General features: G+C 42.8%; 1 protein-coding gene across 4 annotated transcripts in view; it reads left to right on the top strand.

The window, feature by feature from the left end:
* GRM8 (glutamate metabotropic receptor 8) overlaps positions 1 to 12,194 on the top strand; it is a 562,041-nt gene that overhangs the window by 13,242 nt on the left and 536,605 nt on the right. For all 4 annotated transcript variants that reach the window (XM_081023540.1, XM_081023537.1, XM_081023539.1 and 1 more), the window contains exon 2: positions 6,442 to 7,304. In XM_081023540.1, coding sequence (XP_080879666.1) covers positions 6,795 to 7,304 — 510 coding nt within the window. In that variant the 5' untranslated portion in view covers positions 6,442 to 6,794. The remainder of the gene's footprint in view (positions 1 to 6,441; positions 7,305 to 12,194) is intronic.

The raw sequence follows: 12,194 nt of genomic DNA, 5'->3' as shown, positions 1-12,194 counted from the left end.
CGAAAAGCAGAGCAAGGCAAAATGGTTTTCAAGGCTCATCTAAACGTCGGTAAGGGAGGGGCTGAATGTGCATATCCTCAGAGGGGAGTTTCACAAGTTAACATACCCTCCGCCATGTTGAAGGCAGAAACCGAGACTCAATTCTCTGTGACACCATCTTCCAGTTTTTTCCTCATGAGAGCACGGTGGTCATTTTGGATGCGTGTTCTTCCACAATTTCAATCCACAATTCACCTCAAAGTGCTTTTGGCCCAAAAATGCACATTTTGGGGTGATGTACAAGATCATGCCCCCCCCCAAAGCGGCGTGAAATCGTGCGAGATTACAATGCCCAAAATTGTGTGAGATCACAATGTCCAAAATGGCTGCCATGGTCTTGTGAGATAAAAAAACGAGATGTCCTGGTTTTTCTGGGACTGTTGACGGGTATGCAAGTATGGGGTCATCACTGAGATGGTTTTGTGTAAAATGCCTACCAGTCTCGTTGATCATGATGAAGGACCTACAAACAAGGGCCTCTGAGGCTGATATTAAGGCCTGGCTCTAATATTCATAGGGGTGTAGGAGGTTCTTCAAATATATTGTTGGTTTTTACATTCCTCATGCAGATACAGGGCCCTACACCTGGTTCCTAACATTCATACAGAAAATGGGGGTGCTTGAAGGAATAGGGGAGATCACAAAGTCACAGGAGTCTTGCTTTCAGCCTGCTAGAAAAATAACCTGCTTCCTCCAAGTTCCTCTTTCCAGTCACTTCTAAGTTCATTCAGTGAAAAAATAATACGAGAGCTTTCATTTGCGCATCATATTTTGCTGCTTGTTGCATACCTGTCAACAGTCCCAGAAAAACCAGGACATCCCATTTTTTTCTCGCGAGAGCATGGCAGTCATTTTGGGCAATTGCATCTCGCGTGATTTTATGCCACATTTTTTTGGGGGGGGGAGCATGATCTTGCGTATCACCCCAAAACATGCATCGCCATCATCATCTATACTCTTGCATCTTTAATTTCAGATTTTGACATTTAAATATGAGGTGCATTAAATGATGTGTATAGAAAGATCTACTTTTGCCATTCTTCAATAGCTGCGTTAAAATTCTGAAGCAGGCATATCCCCTGTTTATAGTGGGAACCAATGACTCAGCATATGCAATAATCTAATACCCGGGAATTACTGTTAACTGTAGATACTGTTTTTATAGGAGTGTTTTCTACCTGGAGACACTATCCAATAAATGTAAAGCTGATGTCCAGTGTTTTGAGGTTAAGGGTGACTCATAATCAGCGGGGCCAAATTCTGCTTTCTGAGTTACACAGCTATAAATCTAGATGGATATATATTTAAGCTACTGAAGCTACTTTAGACTTACTTATATGGAACTAAGAGCAGAGAGTGTCCTAGTCGCTTGTCTCGAGGAACCTGAATAGAACAGAATCTGTACAGATTTATACCTTGAGATGTGCCAAGAGGGCCAGTTTGATGGTATCTGGTGTCCTGTAAATCTTGGACTCACAGAGGCTTAACCTAAGCCAAATAATAGGAGGGAGAATGGTGCTTTCCTTAAAAAAATAAAAATAAAATAAAATTAAAAAAGCCTTGTGCTTCACACAGCCCTGATCCCTGATATTTCTAATAGGTACACTCTCTCGTTCACACTGCTTCCCTATGTTTCATTTTCAAGTCTTTATTTTGGTGTCACAGTGAGATATTTTTACCGTGAACACAGGAGATTTCAGCCTGACTCATTTTCACAGGCTTTGAAACGCTCATCCGTTTATACTTTTCCTGTTAGGTCTATGCCCTATTAAGTTTTAACTGGTGGAATATTCAAAACCCAAACAGGATTCACTGAGAGGTGGTAACCTGGGAAAAAGGTCATGTGGGTGGTTAAACTGTGGGGCCGGGGCATGGAATCACATTGTTTTGGTAAGGAGTCAAATCACATTTTGGTTGCTTGGTTCATACTTTAGGTTTACATGTTGGGTTTGGCTATCAACTGAGCTTTGGCTCTGAAATTTGGGTGTCATTCTTAGATTCCTAAGAAGTGCAAAAAGGACTGCTTACCCAATCTTGCGGTGGGCGGTGGTTGTGGCCTATTTTAGGAGGCCCCAGTCCCTGGACAGTTAGCCAGCAGTTGGGGGATTCCCCTGGTTGCTAACTTTGCATGTTGCGGAAAACCTATTAATTCTGGGCTTGATCCTGTCATGCCTCAGTTCTTCATCAGGAGGCTGGGAAGAATATACAGTGGTACCTCGGGTTACAGACGCTTCAGGTTACAGACTCCGCTAACCCAGAAATAGTACCACAGGTTAAGAACTTTACTTCAGGATGAGAACAGAAATATCGTGCGGCGGCAGCGGGAGGCCCCATTAGCTAAAGTGGTATCTCAGGTTAAGAACAGTTTCAGGTTAAGAACAGACCTCGAGAAAGTTCTTAACCCAAGGTACCACTGTACACCCAATGCCTAAGCCGAATCCTACCTACACCTGGAATCAATAAAGTTCTGGTCAATTTTAAAATCCCAGAACATTGTATTGTCCAGTTTATTCACCTTCCTTAGTTGAGGCCTTGCAGTTGCTTCCACACAGCGCCTTATCTGTGCAATGCAGCAATGCTATAAAAAACAACAACAACAACAACAACAAAACAAACACAGGGGTGCCCAAGCTTTTTTCAAAGAGGGCCAGATTTGATATTTGATGAAGTGAACACGCATGAGGGCCACTAAAATTTTAGTGGCAAGAAATTGGGAAAATACTGAAACACCTAATATAGCAGACTGGCAAACATTCATGGTAGAATACTTGCAGCTGGCAAAGGTGACGGGAAGAGTTAGAGGCCTAACAAAACAAAAAGTCCACAAGGAATGGAGAATATTTAAAGAATACTTGAAGAACCATGATGTAAATGGTAATCTCCTGGCAGACCTAGACTGAGCCTTGTAGTATATAAAGGTTATTGACAATTTACATAGAAATATGATAAAAAATAGAAGAAAGAAGTAACTGTGAGGTAAAAGTTTATTTAACAGATAACATACAATGAGAATGTGGAAGTCTTTTTTAAAACCTCAAGTACTTTTTCTTCTTTATTCCCCCCTTTTTTTCTTTTTTCTTAAATTGTAGTGTCATGTGTATTGTGAGGTATACAAAGTATCTTTGCTTCAGTTGCCATCATTTTCTTTTTTGTTACCAACAAAAACAGAGTGTTGTATAAATGTATATATTAAAAAATAATAAAGATTGAATAATAAAAATAAAAATGCATGAGGGCCGACTAAAGTTGTTGACCTTTTTTTAGGAATATAGTTGTTGACCTGCCACAGGGGCCAGATAAACTGACTGGCAGGCTAGATTAGGCCCCTGAAACGGACTTTGGACAGGCCTGCGCTAGAACATGAGAAGTGATGTGGGAAAGTTCCCTATTTTCCAGAGACAGTCCCAGATTTACAGAAGCCTTTCCAGTTTCTGATTTGATTCCAGAATATCCTGCCTTTCCTTAGGACGTCCCTATTTTCATCGGAGAAATATTGGAGGGCATGGAGTTATCCAACCCCTGAGCCGCCTGAAGACAGCTCTGTATAGGGAAGCTTTTTATGTTTAATGTTTTATTATGTTTTTTTATATATTGGAAGCTGCTCAGAGTGGCTGGGGCAACCCAGTCAGATGGGCCGGGTACAAATAGTAAAGAAGCTGTTGTTGTTGTTGCTGCTGCTGCTATGGAATAGGATCTCCCTATTTTCATCAGAGAAATATTGGAGGGTATGGGATAGCATGATTTCTTCATATGTCTGTGCTGCTTGCCCACAGGAAACAGTTGTTGTTTAATCATTTAGTTGTGTCCGACTCTTCATGACCCCATGGACCAGAGCACGCCAGGCCCTCCTGTCTTCCACTGCCTCCTGCAGTTTGGTCAAACCTCAGTCTTATTAAGGCAGCGGAAGAACACAACCTTAAGTTCTCTATCTGTAAAGTGAGGAGAGTGAAATTTCTCAAAGAACTATAGATCACCTATAGAGGTAACATAATTAGTAGCCATATCCTTAATAATAATAATAATAATAATAATAATAATTTATTTATACCCTGCCCATCTGACTGGGTTTCCCCAGCCACTCTGGGCAGCTTCCAACTGAATATTAAAAACAATAGAGCATCAGACATTAAAAACTTCCCTAAACAGGGCCACCTTCAGTTGTCTTTTAAAAGTAAAATAGTTGTTTATTGCCTTGACATCTTCTGGGAGGGTGTTCCACAGGGCAGGCGCCATTACCAAGAAGGCCCTCTGCCTGGTTCCCTGTAACCTCACTTCTCGCAGTGAGGGAACTGCCAGAAGGCCCTTGGCGCTGGACCTCCGTGTCCAGGCTGGATGATGGGGGTGGAGACGCTCCATACAAGATGGCTTCCATTTTCCTTCAGCCATGTTGCATTTCCGTCCACATGGGAAGCCGTAATATTGCAGTGGTTTCAATATGGTTTCTTTACACAGTGAGTCCACTTCCCAAACCCTTGAGGTAGACATAAAGATGAGTCTGCCGCATCAAGCCAGTGGCTCAGCCAGTCCAGCATCATGTTCTCAAAGTGGCCAGCATATATGTCAGGTGGGCCCTGTGATTTGCAGCAAATGGCCTCTGGAGGCTTAGTGCCTCTGACAGGGGAGATGGAACAAATAAGCTGGTGGCTGTTGAAAGCCTTATCCTCCACGAATTTGTCCAATCCACTTATACTACAAACACAATTTCATATGATATACAGTTAATTCTTTACAGCCACCCCAAAGTAGCTTTTAGTTTTCAGCTGTGAACATAAAACCCAAGCCTGATGGAAGATTTAGCTTTTATGGCGCTTGATCCTCTAATCTGCCATGCAGGACAAGAAACGGACAGGATCAAGTACTGTTTTTATGGCAGTGTTGAAAGTCCTGGAGTTACGCCATTTCTACAAATTTTCCAGCAGGAAAGTGAAACAGCTTGGGTCAGTGGAGCAGCGCTGGTGAAATTAATTTCTTCTTTTTTGGGGGGTAATTTTCATTTATTTATTTATTTATTACATTTATACCTCCCATCTTTCCTCCAGGGAGCTCAAGGTAGAATACAGTGGTACCTCAGGTTCTGGAGGTCCGTTCTTAACCTGAAACTGTTCTTAACCTGAAGCACTACTTTAGCTAATGGGGCCTCCTGCTGCTGCCACACCACAGGAGCCCAATTTCTGTTCTTATCCTGAAGCAAAGTTCTTAACCTGAAGCACTATTTCTGGGTTAGCGGAGTGTGTAACCTGAAGTGTATGTAACCTGAAGCGTATGTAACCTGAGGTACCACTGCACATAATTCTCATTCCTACTTTATCCTCACAGCAACCCTGTGAGGTAGGTCAGGCTGAGATTGAGTGACTAGCCCAAGGCCTCCCAGTGAGTTCTATGACTGGGTGGAAGTTTGAACTTTGGTCTTCCAGGTCCTCATCCTATACTCTTAACTATTATGGGACACGGGCTCTGTAATCCACACTAATAATAAATATCACATCACTGATAATATATCACTTCTCATTAAAATAATACTAAGGGAGTGTGCAGTAAAAAACAAAAACTGAATACAAAACCATTTCAAACACCTCCCCCAATATACAATGAAAACAATTCACTATGAATTCAGTTACAGTAGCCAGTAATCATCATTCCACTGGTGTCAGAGGCCAGGGAAAGCTTTGGGAAATAGATATGTTTGCCATTTTTTTTGCCTCACAAAAAACAGATGTAGGCAGAAGAATGAAAGTATAGAACAATGCGGCGGAATAGCAATAAGATTATACAGTCCTTTCCTTAGGAACATGATTGGGCAGAAATTCCCTTATGCTGATGCAGTTTTGCAAACATAAAGGATGTGCATTATCTCAACAGCATGAGCGCTATGTTTCAAAGCTTATATACCTGCAACCCAAAGGAATAGAATGCAAAGAATAGAATGCAATGGAACTGTCGGTTCAGAACTTGTTGGGTTGAGCTTCTGCTGTCGCTTCAGCTCTGCTAATGTAATCGCTGCCTTGCTCTCTCAGGGGTAATCATGGAATCATAGAATTGTAGTGTCGGACATCGTAGACTTGTGCATGAGTTGTGCATCTTTCCACAATACTGGGTAGTATCTGAAGCGGCAGATTTCCCTTCATTCCCCTCTGAGACACGTGAGCTAAAAGTGCATCTGCGCTTGAAATTCTTCCCGCAGAGGAGATGTTTGAGTCACTCCTTCAGTTGCCCCCTAAAACTAATGTTTCCAAGTAATGGAATGTGCGTATATTGACAAAGAGCAACCAGTTAATATCTCCAGAGAAAATGAAGGGTAAAACCTCAGCAATAAACTCTGTTCCAGAAAATGATAATAGTGTAATAGCAAAATTAAGATAGCTGAACTAAGCAGTTTTCTATATTTTCCCCCTGATATTTCAGGAGTGTCTCCATCTCAGGACATCATCCAAGGATGTGAACTGCTGATCTCCTCCCAGTATCGGATGCATTTACCCTAATGACAGTCTGCCATCACTGAAAATACTCCATAAGCAAAGGTAACACATGGAAAAGTTCATCCCAATGGATTCCTTTTGTGAAAGGCTTCTTGAGAACTTTTGTTGAGAAGCAACTACCACCCTACTGTCCTCCTTTTCTACCTACTGCATGGTCCTATCTTCTGATTCATTGGGCACTGATGGTAGCCTTCAGAAGGGGCAGTTTCAAATCGTCCACCTTCACCTCTAGCCAGAGAAGAACCTGGGTCTTGGATTGCAACAACACCTTCCGGAAAAATGGTATACGAGGACAAGCATCTAGTCTCCGGCCACTGTTTCTTCCTACTCGCAGCCAAATTCTGTTGGATGCTCCCGATGATGCGAGGAACTCATGGCCAGGAATATGCCCACTCCATCCGACTCGATGGAGATATCATCTTGGGGGGACTTTTCCCTGTCCATGCAAAGGGGGAAAGAGGAGTACCTTGTGGGGAGCTCAAGAAGGAAAAGGGGATCCATCGGCTCGAGGCAATGCTATATGCAATCGATCAGATCAACAAGGACCCTGACCTCCTTGCCAATGTCACTTTAGGTGTCCGGATACTAGACACTTGCTCCAGGGACACCTACGCTTTGGAGCAGTCTTTAACATTTGTGCAAGCCTTGATAGAGAAAGACGGGTCCGACGTGAAGTGTGCTAATGGAGACCCACCTATTTTCACAAAGCCGGACAAGATAACAGGGGTTATTGGTGCAGCTGCAAGTTCAGTGTCCATTATGGTGGCTAATATTTTAAGACTTTTTAAGGTAGGTGTGCTTTTAACTCTTCATCTAATGTGTGAAATGTAATGAACGCAAGTAAGAATCAATCTAGTTGTGGTTTGGGGTATCCCAGCAAGAACAATTTCCCCAATATAATACAAACCATAGTTCAAATATTAGGGGGAATAAATTTGTATCCCCCTATTCATATATGTGGTATGTGTTGGACAATATTTCATATCTTAAGTGTGTGTGTGTGTGTGTGTGTGAGAGAGAGAGAGAGAGAGAGAGAGAGAGAGAGAGAGAGAGGAAAGGTCTAATGGGGAAATAATGAAGATTGTTGTAGACTGTATATTATTATCAACAAGTGCCATATAGAAATGCACATGGCACTTCACAGGACATGCTAATGTCCCTGCCTCAAGAAGCTTATAGTCAAATATCTTCTCCCTTTGAGGAGATGTTGGAGAAGAGTGGTGGGAGTTGAATGACAGTGTAGGCTTGTAGACTTGGGGTAGGGCAAGGGTCAGCAAACTTTTTCAGCTGTGGGCTGGTCCACTGTCCCTCAGACCTTGTGGGGGGGCGGACTATATTTTGAAAAAAATAAATAAATGAACGAATTCTTATGCCCCACAAATAACCCAGAGATGCATTTTAAATAAAAGCACACATTCTACTCATGTAAAAGCACCAGGCAGACCCCACAAATAATCCAGAGATGCATTTTAAATAAAAGGACACATTCTACTCATGTAAAAACACGCTGATTCCCGGACCGTCCGCAGGCCGGATTGAGAAGGCAATTGGGCCACATCTGGCCCCCAGGCCTTAGTTTGCCTACCCCTGGGGTAGGGGGTGAATAGACTTCACTACGTTTATTACTATTACCAAAGTTAAAATAAGTTAAAAAGGTAAAGGACCCCTGGATGGTTAAGTCCAGTCAAAGGTGACTATGGGGTTGCGGCGCTCATCTCGCTTTCAGGCCAAGGGCATTTGTCCACAGACTGCTTTCCGGGTCATGCGGCCAGCATGACTAAACTGCTTCTGGCGCAACAGAACACTGTGACGGAAACCAGAGCGCACGGAAACACCATTTACCTTTCTGCCACAGTGGTACCTATTTATCTTCTTGCACTGGCATGCTTTCAAACTGCTAGGTTGGCAGGAGCTGGGACAGAGCAATGGGATTCGAGCTGCCAACCTTCCGATCGACAAGCCCAAGAGGCTCAGTGGTTTAAGATCACATTACAAGTCATATGTGGAGTTTTTGCTTAGACATGAGTGTGTGACTGTGTTCTAATATTATTTCGAAACCTTTGAAGCAGAAGTCCATTCAAACAACTTTAAGAGTGGCCTAGATGGGATAATAACAAAATACAACAACATAGGGTTAGAAGTTATGCCTCAACGCAGCAGGGCGGATTAAATTCCCAGGTAAAAAATCCTGTTACAGACTGATAAATCTAAATGACTTTGGCATTAAAAAAAAAAAGGCATTCCCTTGAGTATAAAAATAAAACCGAGATGGTGCCAGGGAAACCTTCCTGGGGAGGGAATTCCACACCAAAGATGGGATGTCACAACTGAATCAACTCTCTCTCTGGTCACCACCCACCTTGCTCCTGATGGCATGCAGACCTGCAGACAGGCCTAAGAGGATGATCTTATTACTCAGACAGATTTGTGTGGGAGGAAAAGCAATCATTTAGACCCTTAGCTATTTTTGCTTTAAAGCAGGGGTGGGGGGCCTTAGGTCCAGGGGGCCAAATGTGGCCATTTGCGCTTCTCTGCCTGGCCTTTAGGACTCTCCCCAGAGCACACGCTTTCCTCAGCCTGGCTAGAGTGTGTCTTGAACCCTTGTTTGTCTGGATGGGGGATAGAGAGGGGCGCATGAGTGTGTGAATATAGAAGCCAGTCTATATACAAAGATAAAAGTTACATTCATTGTTCTAACCATTTTTACCTCTGTCTCTGCGCTCCACTGTTATGTGGCCCCTGGAAGGTGGTCCAGGATGGAATTTGGCCCTCGGTCTGAAAAAAAGGGTTTCTTATTCCTCACTTAAAGGTTAAGGACAGTCCTCTGAATAGTGCTTGGCTTGGGGGATCCAGAATGGGAACATTGCGCAGAACAGAAGCCATTGTGTGCTTAACAGTTGCTAGCGCAGACTTTTGTTTTGCACAACTTTGGTTATGCACCTGTGAACTTAATGGATCATTTAATTGAGGTAGATGCAACTATCAATACTTCAGTGTATTCACTGTTGTGGCTCAGGCTATTTCTGTATTTAATTGTAAGTTCTTCTAGACTACCTCTGTCTGACAACACAATTATAGGACAATCAGATCCAAGTCTTACACACAAATCTGCTTGTAAGAGGACCAGGGAGGATCTTTTAAATGGGCAAATATGCCTGGAATGCTGGAAATATTGATCCGTATGTCTAACCAAATTAAATATAATGAAGTGTCATTACTTCTCTGAGAAACTGAGCCTCTTCCTTAATTTTTGCAAGGTTATAATTTTTCCCAGACGAGTCCCAGCAGCTTGCTTCAGAACAACAATTGCGTTGACGTGTAATTGATTACCTTCATCATATACTTTATTATGTCCTAGAGCATAAACAGTGGAAAGGTAAACTGCCACTTCTAGACTCATCAAGCACAGTGGACAGATGACAGAGCCCTAATCAATAAACTCAGTTGGAACTGATTAGGCAGCTAGCATTTAATTTTAAATCCTGCAGGATGGTAAATAGATAATGGTGCATTAGATGGCTTCAGTACATGGTTTTTATACCATGGATGCTGCCTCTTATTATCTGGAGTGACACTTATTATCCCAGTTCTCTTCTCATCTTCTGTTGGGAATGATCATGCTTATAATGAAGCCTACATACCACACACAAACACAGATGTGTGAACCGCTTCCATTTGCAAAGCCTGCAAAGTATCTGAGCTGAATGTTGTGAAAGTTCTATCCTTTTCATTCATACATGAAAATGTCTGACAACCGGAGTTAGCATTTGGCTAGCAGTTCAGCCACAAGCTTCAAACAAGAGATGGGGGACAGTGCTGAATGTTTCCTTAAGTTGCCAAGAATTAAGCTCTCCTTTTGGAGGATGGCGCAGTTGTCCCATGGAGCCTCCACACTGGTGGTCAACATGGCTCTAAGCATTTAGGGATGGTCAAGCTATAGAGGGCAAAGGAGTAGTTTGACTCTCCATTGGCAACTGTCCTAGGTCACCCAAAGGAATATTTACACCACAGAGACTAGAGATGGATGAATCTCTCAGTTTCATTTTGTCATTTTCCCACGCTTAAGTTCCTTTCTCCGCATTTCCACATCAGTTTGCAATTTTTGTTAAGTCACAAAAATTCACCAAATTTCTTCTAAAATACACGTCTTGTACTTTTGCCCAGTGCATGTTTTTGCGAAGCAGGTTCCTATAATTTAACACATTGTTCTGTGCTGCCTTCACTAATACGTGCATCTTTATGCATACATTACCCAGTATATGCATATTTTGTACATGTCACTTGACTTGAGAACTTCGTTGCAAAATTTGAAGGTCTGCTTCGTTTATGGTTCGCGTCCCGTTTCAGGAAGTGCAAATTAGGTAAATGTGCCTTTAAATGCAGACTATCTCTAACATCCCTAACTGAGACACATGGTTTTGAAAGATATGCTTTATCCTCAGCCATTCCTCATGGCATTCCTTGGAGATGCAGTAACACATCTGGTGTGAATTCACTTGCCTGCAATTTTCCAGCTGCTGCCAGACATGATGAGTGGAAAGGATCAGATCAGTGAAAGCTTATAAGAAATATTGTTCATATTTGTATCTTGCCATTGCCCACAGAGTTCTGGAAAGTGGTTTTAGAATCATAGAACTGGAAGGGACCTGAATAACACCAACTGCTTAATGTAGGAAATCCAGAATGAGAGCACACCTAACTCGCCTCTGCTTATAGACCTAGAATCATAGAATCATAGAGTTGGAAGAGACCACAAGGGCCATCGAGTCCAACCCCCTGCCAAGCAGGAAACACCATCAGAGCACTCCTGACATATGGTTGTCAAGCCTCTGCTTAAAGACCTCCAAAGAAGGAGACTCCACCACACTCCTTGGCAGCAAATTCCACTGTCGAACAGCGCTTACTGTCAGGAAGTTCTTCCTAATGTTTAGGTGGAATCTTCTTTCTTGTAGTTTGGATCCATTGCTCCGTGTCCGCTTCTCTGGAGCAGCAGAAAACAACCTTTCTCCCTCCTCTATGTGACATCCTTTTATATATTTGAACATGGCTATTATATCACCCCTTAACCTCCTCTTCTCCAGGCTAAACATGCCCAGCTCCCTTAGCCGTTCCTCATAAGGCATAAGCCTTTGACCATTTTGGTTGCCCTCCTCTGGACACGTTCCAGTTTGTCAGTGTCCTTCTTGAACTGTGGTGCCCAGAACTGGACACAGTACTCCAGGTGAGGTCTGACCAGAGCAGAATACAGTGGCACTATTACTTCCCTTGATCTAGATGCTATACTCCTATTGATGCAGCCCAGAATTGCATTGGCTTTTTTAGCTGCCGTGTCACACTGTTGGCTCATGTCAAGTTTGTGGTCAACCAAGACTCCTAGATCCTTTTCACATGTACTGCTCTCAAGCCAGGTGTCACCCATCTTGTATTTGTGCCTCTCATTTTTTTTGCCCAAGTGCAATACTTTACATTTCTCCCTGTTAAAATTCATCTTGTTTGTTTTGGCCCAGTTCTCTAATCTGTCAAGGTCGTTTTGAAGTGTGATCCTGTCCTCTGGGGTGTTAGCCACCCCTCCCAGTTTGGTGTCATCTGCAAATTTGATCAGGATGCCCTTGAGTCCATCATCCAAGTCATTGATAAAGATGTTGAATAAGACCGGGCCTAAGACAGAACCCTGTGGCA

The sequence above is a fragment of the Podarcis pityusensis genome (genome assembly GCF_964106645.2).
Source record: "Podarcis pityusensis genome assembly, chromosome: 10".
Lineage (NCBI taxonomy): Eukaryota > Metazoa > Chordata > Lepidosauria > Squamata > Lacertidae > Podarcis > Podarcis pityusensis.
Note: the sequence above shows the minus strand (reverse complement) of the source record. Positions and strands in the feature narration are given on the sequence as shown.